This window comes from Dendrobates tinctorius, unplaced genomic scaffold (genome assembly GCF_039654945.1).
Source record: "Dendrobates tinctorius isolate UK_male_01 unplaced genomic scaffold, ASM3965494v1 ptg000060l, whole genome shotgun sequence".
Classification (NCBI taxonomy): domain Eukaryota; kingdom Metazoa; phylum Chordata; class Amphibia; order Anura; family Dendrobatidae; genus Dendrobates; species Dendrobates tinctorius.
Window position 1 is genome coordinate 17,228,182 of NW_027361728.1, and position 17,703 is coordinate 17,245,884.

General features: G+C 47.4%; 1 protein-coding gene across 3 annotated transcripts in view; it reads left to right on the top strand.

Annotated features, from left to right (window-relative positions):
- The window catches only part of MCCC1 (methylcrotonyl-CoA carboxylase subunit 1), a 139,054-nt gene extending 126,366 nt beyond the window's left edge, over positions 1-12,688 (top strand). For all 3 annotated transcript variants that reach the window (XM_073578756.1, XM_073578758.1, XM_073578757.1), the window contains 3 exons: positions 11,083-11,190; positions 11,554-11,625; positions 12,030-12,688. In XM_073578756.1, the coding sequence (XP_073434857.1) occupies positions 11,083-11,190; positions 11,554-11,625; positions 12,030-12,146 (297 nt within the window). In that variant the 3' untranslated portion in view covers positions 12,147-12,688. The remainder of the gene's footprint in view (positions 1-11,082; positions 11,191-11,553; positions 11,626-12,029) is intronic.
- The last annotated feature ends 5,015 nt before the right edge of the window (positions 12,689-17,703 follow it).

A 17,703-nucleotide genomic window follows, 5' to 3' on the forward strand; every position in this document is an offset into this window, starting at 1 on the left:
AAAACAGGAACAACACGAAGGTAATTTGCAGAGTCCCAAAATAAGTCCACAGGAAACTGATTCGGGGGTACCTCCCGACAATCCTTGTGCCAGATCACAAAACCATAGTCCTTTAAGAGTCCCAGAAATCCACCACGATCACACAGAGGCCGAGGCTTCCTCAGACAGCCTCGTCCTTCTCTTTTAGCATCCAACTCACATCTGCTGGGTCACACATAAGTCCATTGTCTTGGGCTCCTGGGATCAGCCCAAGTGTAGGGGAGTAGAAGTTCCCACCTCCTAGTCAATGGTTTGGTCCATCGCACGGCTCCGAGGTGTCTACCAGGAAGTGTATTGTGAGTCCTCCCCCTGCTGAGGAGAACAATGGTGATTCCCCTAGCTGTGTTGACCCAAGCCTGAATTCAATTATGGTCTAGATACACAAGTCTTGTGGAAAGGAGACAGGTTACTTACATAATTACATTATAGTCCCAGAGACACAGGCAATGGGGAAAGGAAACATATTGTTACAGGTATACACAAGACATTGCAAAGTATTGGGGAAAAATACATATCATGACAAAGGTAACCAGGGCCTCGGCCACCTTGGCTGCAGAAATACTTGACAAGGCCACCGTTTCTGGATATCGGGTGGCATAGTCCACAACAGTGAGAATGTACTGCTTTCCAGATTTACTTGGTTTAGCCAGAGGTCCAATGATATCAACAGCTACTCTTTGAAAGGGTTCTTCTATTATAGGGAGCGGTTGCAGGGGTGCCTTTGGGTGATCTCCGGGTCGCCCTCTACGCTGACATATGTCGCAAGTTCGGCAGAAATGCGCCACTGCTTGGGAAATCCCAGGCCAATAGAAAGATTGAGTCAATCGTCTCTCGGTGCGGGTTTTGCCTTGATGGCCAGCAGTAGGAATATCATGAGCAAGGTGTAATAGGGGAATTCTGTATTTCTGAGGAACAATCAGCTGTTTGCTATAAGTCCAGGGCTTATCTAGGGAGTCGGCATTGGTAACCCGATACAGAAGTCCATTTTCTCTGATAATTCTTTCCCCATTCTCCCCTAGCTGCCCTATTTCAGCTCGAGCTCTAAAACTAGCTAGGGTGGGGTCAGTCTCCACTTCTTGTCTAAACTGAACTTTATCCCAGGTAACATTCATATTGTCCCCACAAGAAGAATCACTCACCGGCTGTGACGGCGGTTCTGGTGGCCTCATTTCCATGGATGGGTTGTACACGTCCACATTTGCTGCTCTCTTGGCTTGACTTCTGGGTACCCGCACCGACAAAGTGGCAATGAAGATTCCCCACATCATTTCCTAGAACAACGTCTACAGGGAGGCCGCTCATCACACCGACCACGCATTGTTTGGCCCCAGAGCCATAATCCAGGGTCACACTCGCTCTTGGAATATATCTCTGGGTACCTCCAGCCAATTCAATGGCAATTCCTGGTCCCTTTTGAATTGCTTCTGGTTGGCAGCGGTGGGATCGGAGCAGAAGGAATGAAGGAGAACGGCCCATCAACATCGGGAACCAGCACCGCAGAGTACATGAACTGGACTGCGGTGAGCCTACAAACAAAGGCCCGTGAACTGGGAGTCAGCTACAAGGGACTCTCCAAGGAGCAGCTGATTGAGGCTTTGGAAGCAGTTCGCCTGCAAGATGATGCTGAGGAAGGATCCTCACAGCAAAGAGAGGAAAGACGGCAGCCGGAGGTAAATACCCAAAAAAGTCAGTGGGTTGTGTGGTACGAGGAGATGGCCTTGCTGGGAGAAGAGGTCTCCATAGAATATAAGATGGAGGTCATGCGCAGAGCCGAGGAGAGGCAGCGCAGGATGGAGGAGAGGGCATTGCTGGAGGGGCAGAGGGCAATGCTGGAGAGGGAGATCGCTTTGGAGGCAGCGAGAAGCTCCAGACAGACTGTACCCACAGCATCCCCCATGAGGGAACTCCCCAGAGTGTCCCGCAAAGACTTCAAGCCGTTTAATGAGGCTTCCAGTGACATTGAGGGCTTCTTCCAGGACTTTGAGCATCAGTGTCGATTAATGGAAGTCCCGGAAAGGGAGCGCGTCCGACATCTTGTGGGGCTCTTAGAGGGTGGAGCTGCTGCAGCCTATAGAGCTATGGACCCTCGGTGGAACTGTGAGTATGCGGAGATTAAACAGACTATTCTAGAACATTATGCTGTGACCCCAGACACTTACAGGACTCAGTTCCGTACTTTAGCCTGTGATGAGGAAGTGTCCTTCAGGATGTATGCTCACAAACATATGTCATCGCTGGCTGGAGGCAGAGGAGGCCATAACCTGGGAGACGTTCCTGCAGGTCATCCTAAAAGAGCAGTTTTATTTTAAGTGCCCCGCTGAGATACGGGAATGGGTGCGTGAAAGGAGACCAGCAACAGTGGCGGAAGCTGCAGCTCTAGCTGATGAGGCTCTCACCATCAAGCCTCAGTGGAAAAAATTACTACTCAGGGAGAAAAACACTACCAGCCCCCCAACGCTGGCGGCCCCTGGTCCTTCTGCCTCCAATATTCACCATCCCACTAGACCATCAACTCATGGTGACCTTCGTGTGACTGTGCCTCGCATTACTCCTGCTCGACCTTCGGGACTGCGACGTGGAGGAAGAATCCCGGAGCGCAGATGCTATGGATGTGGGCAGCCCGGGCATATGCAATTCCAATGTCCAGGTGTACGGAGGCAGAACACCTACAGACCGCCTTTGCCTGTTCATTATCTACAGACCCCCTCACCTGGAGAAGAGATGGATTCAGTGCCTGATGACTTGCCAAGTGACTCTGATATCCTGGCTTCCCTACCAGGAGTCTATGGGGTGCGAGCCCCAGCCACCTGTTCTTCTGATCTTCAGCACAAACATCTACAGGAGGACGTGCTGGATGGTCAAAAAGTTGTTGGCTTCCGTGACACTGGGGCTTTTCTCACCATAGCCGATCCCCGAGTAATTCAACCAGAAGCAATTCAAAAGGGACCAGGAATTGCCATTGAATTGGCTGGAGGTACCCAGAGATATATTCCAAGAGCGAGTGTGACCCTGGATTATGGCTCTGGGGCCAAACAATGCGTGGTCGGTGTGATGAGCGGCCTCCCTGCTGACGTTCTTCTAGGAAATGATGTGGGGAATCTTCATTGCCACTTTGTCGGTGCGGTAACCCGAAGTCAAGCCAAGAGAGCAGCAAATGTGGATGTGTACAACCCATCCATGGAAATGAGGCCACCAGAACCGCCGTCACAGCCGGTGAGTGATTCTTCTTGTGGGGACAATATGAATGTTACCTGGGATAAAGTTCAGTTTAGACAAGAAGTGGAGACTGACCCCACCCTAGCTAGTTTTAGAGCTCGAGCTGAAATAGGGCAGCTAGGGGAGAATGGGGAAAGAATTATCAGAGAAAATGGACTTCTGTATCGGGTTACCAATGCCGACTCCCTAGATAAGCCCTGGACTTATAGCAAACAGCTGATTGTTCCTCAGAAATACAGAATTCCCCTATTACACCTTGCTCATGATATTCCTACTGCTGGCCATCAAGGCAAAACCCGCACCGAGAGACGATTGACTCAATCTTTCTATTGGCCTGGGATTTCCCAAGCAGTGGCGCATTTCTGCCGAACTTGCGACATATGTCAGCGTAGAGGGCGACCCGGAGATCACCCAAAGGCACCCCTGCAACCGCTCCCTATAATAGAAGAACCCTTTCAAAGAGTAGCTGTTGATATCATTGGACCTCTGGCTAAACCAAGTAAATCTGGAAAGCAGTACATTCTCACTGGTGTGGACTATGCCACCCGATATCCAGAAGCGGTGGCCTTGTCAAGTATTTCTGCAGCCAAGGTGGCCGAGGCCCTGGTTACCATTTTCACCAGAGTAGGATTTCCCAGTGAGATCTTGTCGGACCAAGGCTCCCAGTTCATGTCAGAGCTGGTCCAGTGTCTGTGGCGCACCTGTGGAGTACGAGCGATCCGCACGACCCCGTATCATCCCCAAACAAATGGACTTTGTGAACGATTCAATGGCACTCTGAAGAATATGCTGAGGGCCTTCACTGACAGAGATTCAAACTGGGAGAAGTACCTACCCCATCTCTTGTTTGCCTATCGGGAAGTTCCCCAGGAGTCCACTGGGTTCTCCCCCTTTGAACTACTCTATGGAAGAAAGGTCCGAGGACCCTTAACCCTGCTCAAGGAATACTGGGAGGGGCAAGTTGAAGATACAGGGGCCCCTGTTGTCCCTTATGTCCTAAAGCTGCGAGAAACCCTGGCCCAACTTGCTAGTTTTGCCCAGAGTCATGTGCGGATTTCTCAAACCAGACTGAAGACATGGTATGACCGTAAAGCACGCTACCGGGAGTTTGTAGAAGGACAACAGGTCTTAATGATTGTTCCCCATCGGCAGAATAAACTGCAGACAACATGGGAGGGTCCCTTCCGGGTTCTCAGAAAACTGAATGACACCAATTACCTTCTTGCTTTAGATGATCAGGGGCTAAGACAAAAGACTGTCCATGTGAATATGATTAAGGAGTACCATGATCGGACCCTTCCAATGATAGCAAGCTGTCGGCTAGCTTCAGAGGATGGTCAAGAGGATGAGGACTCCCTACCTGATCTCGTGGAAGCAGCAAGAGCCCCATCCACTGTGGAACAGGTTCCTCTGGGAGATCACCTGGATTCCTTACAGAAAAAACATGCTGGGAGTGCTTCAACAGAGACGTGCTGCTTTCTCATCCCAACCAGGTCGAACCACCGTCACCCAACATCATGTGGACACTCAGGGCATCCGTCCCATACAACAGGCTCCTTACCGGGTACCTGAATCAGTTCGAAACACCATGCAGCACGAACTGGAGATGTTACAGCTTGGGGTAATCCAGGCCTCCCATAGCCCTTGGGCCTCTCCTGTGGTGTTAGTACCCAAGAAGGATGGGAGTACTCGATTTTGTGTGGACTATCGACGACTAAACGACCATACCGTCAGTGATCCTTACCCAATGCCTCGTATTGATGAACTTCTAGACCGACTGGCTGGATCCCGATATGTCACTATCTTGGATCTCAGTAAGGGATACTGGCAAATCCCTCTGACGGAGGAGGGGAGAGAACGGTCCGCTTTTATAACCCCCTTTGGTCTGTATGAATTCCTAAATATGCCCTTTGGAATGAAGAATGCCCCGGCCACCTTCCAGAGAATGGTGGACCAGATTCTCCGGAGATGTGGTGACTTTGCTTGTGCCTACTTGGATGATATCGCCATCTTCAGCCAGACGTGGGAGGAACATCTGAACCAAGTAGCCGTTATTCTTGACTTGCTTCTTGCAGCAGGCCTAACCATTCGACCAGATAAATGCCAATTGGGGATGGGTGAAGTCCAGTACCTAGGGCATAGAGTAGGAGGAGGGAAGCTCCGTCCTGAACCTGCCAAAATCCAGGCTATTAGAGACTGGCCTGTACCCCAAACTAAGAAACAAGTTATGGCTTTTTTGGGCACTGCCAGTTATTACCGAAAATTTGTTTCTCACTTCAGCACTGTGACCAAGCCTCTTACCGACCTGACCAAGAAAACGATGCCCCGGCTGGTGATCTGGACTCCAGCCTGTGATGAGGCTTTTAACCAGCTGAAGGACGCTCTGGTCTGTGACCCTGTTCTGGCTTCTCCAGACTACAAGAGGAGATTCATTGTGCAGACGGACGCCTCTGCTTATGGACTGGGAGCCGTACTCAGCCAGGTGAATGCAGCTGGGGACGAGCACCCCATCGCCTACCTCAGCCGGAAACTGCTGGACCGAGAAGTGGCCTATGCAACTGTTGAAAAAGAATGTCTGGCTGTAGTGTGGGCCCTTAGGAAACTAAGGCCGTATCTGTATGGACGAGAATTCACTGTCATTACTGATCACAATCCCCTCACCTGGCTGAACCGAGTCTCTGGGGACAATGGACGCTTACTACGATGGAGCCAGGCACTGCAGCCCTATAACTTTACCATACAGTATAGAAGAGGCAGCCAACACCAAAATGCAGATGGACTGTCCAGGCAAGAGGAGCCCTGAGTCCTGTCAGCCATGCCTGTGTGTACTTAACCAGTGACCTGTAGAGGTCCCTAGTACGTACACAAATTGGGAGGGGAAGGGATTGTCATGATTTGTGGTTTTGCCCTGTCCTGTATTTTGTATAATATGTCATTTAACTTTTCTCTGGTTGCATTTGCTGTAAATTAACCATGTCTCCTTCCCAAAATACTTTGCAATGTCTTGTGATGTACCTGGACCATAATCTAATTTAGGCTTGTGTCAACAACTAGTGGAACTTTGGCTATTGTTTTCCTAAGCAGAAGATAACCTACAATACATATCCTGTTGACTCAGTGGAGCCCTTACATTTCTAGAATCTTCTGATGGACCAAACCATTGAATAGTAGGTGTGACCCCTACCCCCCTTCAGTTGGGCTGATCCCAGGAGCCCTGACAATACATTCTTGTTTTAAGATCAGATGTGAGTTGGATGCTAAAAGAGAAGGACGAGGCTGTCTGAGGAAGCCTCGGCCTCTGTGTGATCGTGGTGGATTTCTGGGACTCTTAAAGGACTATGGTTTTGTGATCTGGCACAAGGATTGTCGGGAGGTGTCCCCGAATCCAGTTTCCTGTGGACTTATTTTGGGACTCTGCAAATTACCTTCGTGGTGTTCCTGTTTTCTGGTCAATAAATCTGTTGGATTATTCCCAGGCCTGTTGCCCCTCCTTCCTCTGGAGAATACTCCCGTCACAAACTGGTGGCAGCGGTGGGATCGGAGCAGAAGGAATGGAGGAGAACGGCCCATCAACATCGGGAACCAGCACCGCAGAGTACAAGAACTGGACTGCGGTGAACCTACAAACAAAGGCCCGTGAACTGGGAGTCAGCTACAAGGGACTCTCCAAGGAGCAGCTGATTGAGACTTTGGAAGCAGTTCGCCTGCAAGATGATGCTGAGGAAGGATCCTCACAGCAAAGAGAGGAAAGACGGCAGCCGGAGGTAAATACCCAAAAGATGCTGTGGGTACAGTCTGTCTGGAGCTTCTCGCTGCCTCCAAAGCGATCTCCCTCTCCAGCATTGCCCTCTGCCCCTCCAGCAATGCCCTCTCCTCCATCCTGCGCTGCCTCTCCTCGGCTCTGCGCATGACCTCCATCTTATATTCTATGGAGACCTCTTCTCCCAGCAAGGCCATCTCCTCCTCGTACCACACAACCCACTGACTTTTTTGGGTATTTACCTCCGGCTGCCGTCTTTCCTCTCTTTGCTGTGAGGATCCTTCCTCAGCATCATCTTGCAGGCGAACTGCTTCCAAAGTCTCAATCAGCTGCTCCTTGGAGAGTCCCTTGTAGCTGATTCCCAGTTCACGGGCCTTTGTTTGTAGGTTCACCGCAGTCCAGTTCTTGTACTCTGCGGTGCTGGTTCCCGATGTTGATGGGCCGTTCTTCTCCATTCCTTCTGCTCCGATCCCACCGCTGCCAACCAGTTTGTGATGGGAGTATTCTCCAGAGCAAGGAGGGACAACAGGCCTGGGAACGATCCAACAGATTTATTGACCAGAAAACAGGAACAACACGAAGGTAATTTGCAGAGTCCCAAAATAAGTCCACAGGAAACTGATTCGGGGGCACCTCCCGACAATCCTTGTGCCAGATCACAAAACCATAGTCCTTTAAGAGTCCCAGAAATCCACCACGATCACACAGAGGCCGAGGCTTCCTCAGACAGCCTCGTCCTTCTCTTTTAGCATCCAACTCACATCTGATCTTAAAACAAGAATGTATTGTCAGGGCTCCTGGGATCAGCCCATCTGAAGGGGGGTAGTGGTCACACCTACTATTCAATGGTTTGGTCCATCAGAAGATTCTAGAAATGTAAGGGCTCCACTGAGTCTACAGGGTGTGTATTGTAGGTTATCTTCTGCTTAGGAAATCAATAGCCAAAGTTCCACTAGCTGTTGACACAAGCCTAAATTAGATTATGGTCCAGGTACATCACAAGACATTGCAAAGTATTGGGGGAAGGAGACATGGTTCATTTACAGCAAATGAACCAGAGAAAAGTTAAATGACATATACAGAATACAGGACAGGGCAAAACTATTGTAGGCAGGTCGGCAGATCATTGTCTAGTTCAGGTAGAAAGGATAATGTCCACTCTGGAGCACTTGGGGGTGGCTAGTAAACACTAAAAAATCTCGGCTACAACCCTTAAAAGTGCAGCAGTTTTTGTGTATCATATTGGATTCAGAAAGGCAGGAATGTCGTCTACCATCTGACAAACTAATTTGTCTTCGTCACTAGGTTTTGAGAGCATCGAACAATCCCACCATGTCTCTTGGGCAGACTATGCCCGTTGGGTTCCCTAACTTCATGCATCCCGTCAGTCACATGGGCACAATTTCATACAAGGACCCTACAAAGAGACGTCTTAGTTCATGATAGAGCCCTTGGGCCGTTCCTGCAGGGGAGGCTGACCTTGTCCCCGGCTTCCTTACGTTCCCTTGGGCGGTGGCTAGACCGTGGTAACCTGTCCTGGGAGAATCGCATATCCCGAGTAATCACCACGGACGCTAGCCCTACTGGTTGGGGGCACATATAGGGGAGTTCATTGTCCAGAGCCTATGGGATCAACAGGTAGAGAGTTCATCTAACCTGAAGGAGCGAACAGCGGTAGAACTGACAGTTAAAGGACTCCTTATATACCTGCAGGGTCATCACGTAAGGATCCTCACCGACAATCAGGTGGCGGTGGCCTATGTCAACTACCAAGGTGGAACTCTATCCAGGCCCGTGATGTAAGTAACAGAGCGCCTTTTTCAGATATCAGAGGAACATTTTCTATCTTTGACAGAGCTGCACATAAAGGGAAAGGACAATATCAGAGCAGACTTTCAGTGCCGCAACGTACTAAGGCAGGGAGAATGGACACTGAAAGGTGCCGTATTCGACCCTATTGTGCGGATGTGGGGCCGGCCAGACGTAGACCACTTTGCCACCAGGAAGAACAGGAAAGTAAAACAGTTTTCTTCTCTGGACCCCAGAGAGAGCCCTCTGGTAGTAGATGCCTTCCTGATAAAGTGGGACTTCAACCTGGGTTATGCCTTTCCTCCCTTAGCTCTCTTGCCTGAAGTAGTGAGGAAAATCAGGGAAGACAGGGCAAGGATCATAGTAATTGCCCCCTTTTGGCCCAGAAGAGCGTGGTTCTCATTGCTAAGGACCATGTCAGTCTCCGATCCATGCGTACAACCGGATCTCCTCTCCCAGGGTCCGGTCTTCCATCCACAAGTGGCGGGGCTCCACCTGACAGCGTGGAATTTGAAATGTCGTCACTGAGGGATAGAGGATTCTCCTCCAATTTAGTAGCCACCCTTCTAAAAAGTAGAAAGGTATTTACGACCTGGATCTATGCTAGGACCTGGAGGAAATTTCTAGCTACTTCAGATTTTAGAGCCGGGGAGGGGGTGCCAATAGGCCAAATTCCGGAGTTCTTTCAGAGGGGTCTGGAGATGGGTCTTTCCACTAGTACTCTTAAGGTGCAGGTGTCAGCCCTGGGGGCCTTATTTAGCTGGTGACTACTGGATCTCAAGGTTTATTAAAGCGGCGGGCAGATGTAGTCCCATACATAAATGTTTATGCCATGGGACTTGAACTTGGTGCTCACAGCCATGACTGAGGCCCCGTTTAAGCCCATGGTATCTGCCTCAGCAAAAGTGCTCTCCCTCAAGGTAGCCTTCTTAGTTGCACTAACATCGACGCAGAGGGTGAGTGATATTCAGGCCCTTTCTAGACTTCCTCCTTTATATGCAGTTCCTGGATTACAGGGTGGTGTTTAGGCCGGATCCTGCTTACTTGCCCAAGGTTGCCACAAGATTCCACAGGCTGCAGGAGATAGTTCTTCCTCCTTTTCTCCCCAATCCCACTAACCAGAAGGAAAGGAAGCTTCACACTTTAGACGTTAGGAGATGCCTTCTAGAGTAACTATCGGTCACTAACCCTTGGAAGAAGGACAATGCCTTGTTTGTATCCTTCCAGGGAGCCAGGAAAGGGTTTAGATTGTCAAAGAGCACTTTAGCTAGGTGGATTAGGGAGGCTATTTCTCTAGCATATACATTGAGTGGCACCCCGGCATCAGAGGAGCTATGGGCGCATCCACTCGAGCCATGGCAACCTTATGGGCAGATCGATCGGAAGTTTCCATCGACCAGATATGTAAACCAGCTCCTTGGTCTTCACCCTTCCACCTTTTATAATCATAACAGGTTGGATATGGGTCCTTCCTCACATCTCCCCTTAGGTATAAGAGTGCTGCAGGCTGTGATCCCTCCCTAATGCGGTTTTACTCTCTGTAATTCTCTCATGGTGCTGTCATGGGAGACCGAATAAAGTCTTAGTTACTTACTGGTAACGCTATTTTTTGGAGCCCATGACAACAGCCTTAGATTTCCTCCCTTCACGTGTGTTTGCGCACTTTTTCCTCATAAGTTTTCACGTGTGTGAGTATTGTACATATTTTTGTCATTAACCATGGAGGTCATCTTGTGCTCTGTAATCCAACCGATGCGTGGGAGAGGTGCCTCCCTTTTGTATCTGTAGGTTTCCTGTCCCTGAAGGGCGGATCCCCTCTCTCGTGGTGCTGTCGTGGACTCCGAAAAATACAGTTACCGGTAAGTAACAGACTTTTTGCCCTGCGGCATTAGCTCAGTGTATAATTTTTTTGGAGGTGCGGTCCATGCTCCTTTTTCAGCTTATTTCTCAAAAGACTACATGAGCTTTTGAACAATGGTGTATAGGCTCAATAGAAAGCCTGTGGGTCCTGCTTGTTCATGCACTTCTGGTTGAGAGATCAGTTGGGTCTAAAAGCAATGTTCCCCACCAAGCTGCAGGACTTGGGGCCGACAACATGTAAGAAACGCTTAAAAATGTCTTACTCTTACTACATTATCAATTGGTCAACAAAGTGACTTGTGGGTTTCAGCTCTGTATGCAAGTTGGTGCAATGCGCCAAGTCAAGATTTACAAACTAATTAAATATATACAGAATACTTTTTTTTTTCTCCCTCCAGGACGGTAGTGTGCAGCTGGGTATACCTGCTCCTAAATTTCTATCAGAAGTGAGCACATCAGGGAGCCAAGGTGGGGCTGTAGCGCCAATGACTGGAACAATAGAAAAGGTAATGTCATTTAATAAAAGTACATAATAATCATCAACCTTATTCAGTGAAATGTACAAAATATGGCTGCACTGGCTGAAGTGACATGAATTCATCGTGTTCATTATTATAAGACTCTGGTCACACAACCTTTCTACGTGTCTTTGGTTTTCATCATCTGCGTCACTGTTTTTCTTTTTGGCAAACGAGATTTGAACCTTCTGTGTTAGTCAGTGGGATCCTTCTAGTATTCAATGATATTGAATTGAAATGCGGTGATACGCCATTATTCGCTGCAGCCATGATGCAAATGTGAACAGAATCTAATGCGCAGCATTGACGAGGCTCCTTGTTATGCTATTCATTTATTAAATTTCTTTTCAGGTATTTGTAAAAGCCGGTGATAAAGTAGAAGCTGGAGATCCTCTGATGGTCATGATTGCTATGAAAATGGAGGTAAATTATGGAATCAGTCTCTGCAAATAAAGCAACTAAAAAGTGGCAGCATCAAGGTCCCTATGAATTGCATACGGCTTCTTTTTATACTGTGTATTGGGAGACCGGTCAGTCTCACCGAGCGTGCCTGGAGACGCTGGCTAAGACCTGCCTCTTGGACTAGTCACCTTGTCCCTGGCCACACTTTCAAGTATGGTTTCTCTCTGAAACCCCACTGAGTTTTACTAAAACATACATATTTAGATTTCAGGACCCGATCTCTGATTCACGGTGGCCATGGTTTTTGCTCCTATTTTATGCTCACTGCTCAACTAAGTATTACAATTTTTGTTGCTTTTGTTTTAATACGCCCTATGTGCTTCTGTGAAATAATATACAAAATGTGTACTTATTTGTTCTCACAGCACACAATAAGGGCACCCAAAGCTGGGACCATCAAAAAGGTTTACTTCAAGGAAGGCGTCCAGGCCAGCAGGCACACTCCACTTGTTGAATTTGAAGACGGAGCCGATTCCGAATAACTTCCATGAAGTATCCTCCTTGTGTTATGACGAGATTTATGACGATGTTGGTTCTATGTGGCTGTCGTTTTATACACATTACATTCTGTTTCATAAACTGAAGACCAAGAATAAAAGTGCTATTGATTTGTAACAACCTGATTTTCAGATTTCAAGATGTTGGCTCAGGAACAATCCAGGAAAAAAAAAATCTGTTACGCCTAATAATAATAATTTTATTTATTCCACAGCGCTTTACAATTAAGCGGTAATATTCTAGTGCAGAAACCAGAGGGGGAGTGTATGAAGAGCATACCGGTGACCTCCACCTCTTCTTGGGGCACTGCATGAAGGCTCTCACTGCCCAGAAAAAGGAAAGGAGTCATATGCTGTGTGCCTAAAAGGCTATTGGCTCAGGTCAGGAGATCCGTGCGCTGCTGTCTGTAGACGGACCCTGAAAGCTGGAGGTGTGAATCCAGCCTAACCGACAGGTTTACTTACTGTTTGTCCCAGCACTGTGGATAATTACTCAATGAGATCAATAAAAGACATGAACTATACAACTGTTTGTGTTATTGTTCTGGATAAAGTTTATCTGTAATTGTGACTTGAATAACAACTAGATTGCAGTAGTAATCAATGCAGAAATTCAGGTAATTCCAAAGTTAGGTACTTAACAAAGATCCCTCCAAAAATAATAGTGCTACAATACAATCCTTACACACATAGAAAATGTACCGTAAGGCTGCTTCCACAGCATGAGTAAGGCCGATGATGACAGGACCAGCTGCAGGTCTCCTGACCTGAACTTGACTAGCTTCACATATGCCTCTAAGGCTTTCAAATTTTGGTTCGGAGACCCGTGGTCAGTCCTTTCATCGCAGTCTGAAACTCAAGTCGTGAAACATGTAGCGGCATGTCAAAATTACTGTTATTGTGAACAATGTTACATTGAAGATGAAATGATCTCTAAGAGACCTAAAAGTTACACTTTTTTTTGTATTTTAGGCAAAAATAAAATTCCTTTTTTTTATATTTTTAAATTTACAAAAAGGAAAATGTGCCAATGGAAAAGTTTGGGCACCGTTGAAGATTTCCATGCTCAGATAACTTTTGACCAAGGTTTCAGACCTGAATTAGCCTATTAGGATTATGGCTTGTTCACTATCCTCATTAGGAAAGGCCAGGTGATGCAAATTTCTCTGCTTTATAAAAATCCAAACTTTTCTAACCTTTTGCCAAAACCCAGCAGATATGGGTTCTTCTAAGCAGCTGCCTAGCACTGTGAAAGTGAAAATGGTGGAGGCCCACAAAGGAGGAGAAGGCTATAGGAAAGATAGCAAACCATTTTCAAGTTGCCCTTTTCTCAATTTGAAATCTAACTAAGAAATGGCAGTAAGTAGAGTTAAAGATAAGGTCTGGAAGACTAAGCTAAATTTCAGTGAGAGCTGCTTGTGGAATTGCTAGAGGCAAATCAGAGATCCCAATTGACTGCAAAAGACCTTCAGAAATATTTAGCAGATGCTGGAGTTGTGGTACATTATTGTTCTACTGTTCCGAGACACCTGCACAAATATGGCCTTCAAGGAAGAGTCATCAGAAGAAAACCTCTCCTGCATCCTCACCATAACATTCTGCGCCAGAAGTATACAAAAGAACATCTAAACAAGCCTGATGCATTTTGGAAACAAGTCCTGTGGCCCGATGAGGTTAAAATAGAACTCTTCGGCCGCAATGATCAAAGGAATGTGTGCGAAAAAAGGGCACAGAATTTCAGGTAAAGAACATCTCACCAACCATTGAGCACGTGGTTGCATCAATCATGCTTTGGGGTTGTGTCGCAGCCAATAGTACTGGGAACATTTCACAGGTAGAGGGAAGAATGGATTCCATGAAATTTCAACAAATTCTTGATACAAACAGAACACCATCTGTAAAAAAGGTGAAGTTAAAAAGAGGATGGCTTCTACAAGTGAATAATGATCCCAAACACACATCAAAATCCACAATGTGCTACCTCAAAAGGCGCACGTTGAAGGTTTTACAATGGCCCTCACAGTCGCCTGATCTGAATATCACTGAAAATCTGTGGCTAGACCTTAAAATAGCAGTGGATGCAAAACGATCCAGGAACCTCACAGAGCTGGAATAATTTTTCAAGGAAGAATGAATGAAAATCCCTCAAGCAAGAATTGAGAGTCTTGTCTGGCTACAAAAACCATTTACAAGCTGTAAAGAGGGATTGCTACTAGGTACTAACCATACAGGTTGCCCAAACTTTTGCATCGGCCCATTTTCCTTTTTCTAAAAAAAATTATACACTTTTTTGCCTAAAATACAAAGGAAATGTGTCCCCTTTAACTTTAGGCTTTTTAGAGATCATTTCATCTTCAACATGTTTAACTGTCCACAATAACAATAATTTTTTACCAGGGGTGCCCAAACGTTTACATGCCACTGCATGTGAATCTGGCCTAAGGCTCATTCACACATCAGGTTTCCACATGTGCTTTTTTTTTTTTCATAGCCCAATGGCGCACTATAATCTGTGGAGATGTGATATGCAGGCCAAGCTCCCGTATTTAAGTGAGGTCGGGGGGTATAACATAGCGCATTGGCATCCTAGCTAAATCTGTGAGCTCTAATTTTTCACGAACTGCTAGTAGAACGAATATCTGGCCGTTATTTGCATTCAAGTGTGAAATTAACCTATGTTATACAAGCACATAGGTCATGATTCATTTGGACTGTTGTTTGGACTAAATGAGGGAAGTGCAGGATAAGACCGGCAATTCATTAAAAGGTGCACAATTAATGAATTAGGCACATCTTCTCAGTGGTGAGCACTAGTGAGGAGCGAGCATGCTCGGGTGATCTCCAAGTATTTGGAAATGCTCCAAGATGTCGTTTGTCGCTGTTAGCTGCATGATTTGCGGCTGCTAGACAGCCTGAACACGTGGGGATTGCCTGTTTGTTAGGAATTCCCCACATGTATTCAGGCTGTCTAGCAGCTGCAAATCATGCAGCTAAGGGTGGTTTCACATTAGCGCTTTTTAAGCGCACGCACGGCCGGGGGTAGCTCCGCCCCCGAGCCGGCTCTCTGCCCGGCGTGCCTGCCCCTTGCTTGTATCGCCGCCTCCTAGCGCACAGAGGCGCCTGCGATCGGCGCACCCTATCTTTAGCATAGGGTGCGCAGGCTGTGCGCTAGTTGCGCTTTGACCTGCGCTGCGCACTTTTGACGGTGCGCCGTGCACGCCAAAATCAAACTTTTCGGATTTTGGCGCGCACGGCGCACCGTCAAAGCGCAACTAGCGCACGGCCTGCGCACGATCTGCGCACCCTATGCTAAAGATAGGGTGCGCCGATCGCAGGCGCCGCTGTGCGCTAGGAGGCGGCGATACAAGCAAGGGGCGGGCACGCCGGGCAGAGTCGGCTCGGGGGCGGAGCTACCCCCGGCCGTGCGTGCGCTTAAAAAGCGCTAATGTGAAACCACCCTTACAGTGACAAACGAAATCTCTGAGCATATCCAAATACTCAAAGATCACACCCGAGCATGCTCAGGAAATCTCGAATAGCGAGTATACTCGCTCATCACTAGTGAGCACCTCACCGAAAATGTTACTCCAGTCGAGAACTAGACTAACCCTTTTTGGCGGCCTTGCCTGAAACTGACATTAAGACCCCAAAAAGTTGCAACATTTTTGATGACCTTTTGTGTTATGAACCTTGAAGGCTTCAGTAACTTGAGACTTCATCCTGGAGCTGATCATTGGCTGAGCCTTTGCCATTCTGGCTATTCTTCATCCATTCCAATGGTAGTCTTCCGTCTTCTTCCACGTCTTTCTGGTTTGGCTCTCCATTTTAAAGCATTGGAGATCATTTTAGCTGAAGAGCCTATCATTGTCTGCACTTCTTTATGTTTTACCCTCTCCAATCAACTTTTTAATCAAAGTATGCTGTTCTTATGAACAATGTCTCGAACGACCCATATTTCTCAGGCTTTCAAGGAGAAATGCATGTACGTACAACACGTCCTGGCTTCATCCTTGGGGGGGGGGGGGTGCACTCGCTGCGGATTCTGCTGGGGATCCGCAGCAGTTCTGCAGACAGTGTACAGTACCATGTAAGTCTATGGGATTTACAATCCGCAGTGCACATGCTGCGTTTTTTTCACTGCGGAAAAGCTGCTGTTTTGAATTTGAAGTAAGAATTGACATGTCGATTCTTTCTGCGGATTCCGCAGCGGTTTGACACCTATTCCATTGTCCAGGTGTCAAACCGCAGGTAAAACCACAGGTCACTTTACCTGCAGAAAAATCCGCTGGTGAATTTGCAGCGTGTGCACATAGCCTTAAATAAGGGCCCCCTGATTCACACCTGTTTCTTCACAGAACGAGTGACCTCACTAATTGAACTCCACACTGCTATTATTTTGAACAACCCCCTTTCAATTAGTTATTCTAAGGCTGGGGTCAGACTTGTGAGAAACTCGCGCATCTTAATACCCGGCACTGCCACCGGCACGTGGACCGGAGAGCACAGTCGCATAGAAATACTTGCAGCGGCAAGCTCCGGTGCCGAGTATTAAAGGGAACCTGTCTCCCCCCCAGGCGGTTTTAAGTAAAAGTACCACCTTGTACAGCACTAATGCTGCATTCTGTCAAGGTGGCTTTTATTTAGGGTCCCTCTCACTGCAGAAATAATCGTTTTTAACATTGGTCAGACATACCTGATATTTGTCAGGGGGGCAGGTGTTTCCCCATCTGACCGAGACGCCTCACATCCGTCACTCATGTGTTCCTGCATAGTGTCGCCGCCTCCAAATCTTTATTTTCAAATCCTGGCGCCTGCGCTGTACTATGTATTCTTGGTTACTGTCGCCCGTCCTCTGTCATGACGTCGGCGGCCAGTGATCCGGCACCGCAGGCCGAGATTATACTATTCAACACTACTGTATGTGCAGCGGCTATTTTCCCCTGTTCTGGCTGTGGACACAATATGGCTCCGTTCACACCAGATGGTTGGTTATGCTAATTTTCAGCTGCCTTTGACATTACCAGCAAAGGCTGAGACTTCAGAAGCTCCTGCACATTGGTTGTTTGTGTCATCAGGATTTTGTGTGTTGCATGGTTTTTTGTCACTTCTTTCAGCGTTTTCACCCATGGATAGTAATGCTGAAAATCCGCATCAAAACAGGCAGGGATCAGGTTTTGCAGCATTTTTTGTTCTAAAATCTGAGTAAATAGAATGAGATTTTTTTTTTTATACTAAATGTTATCAGCATGGACCAGAGACAAATGTAGCATGAAATAAAAACACAAGAAAAATCAAGCAAAACCGGCTTTTTTCTGCAGCTTCTTTCCTGCCACAAGAGATTTTGCTGCTGAAAAACCGCCTAGTGTGAACAGAGCTTCTAGTCATGTCACCAGCCCTAATGAATATCCCTGGACCAAGTGTCTGTGAGAGAATTAGGCCATGGGCAGCAATCACACCAAACCTACAGTGGTGGGAACGCGCCAAACATCAGAAATTTTCGTGTTTGCTCACAACAATAAACCTGCAGCGTTCCCCCCTCTCA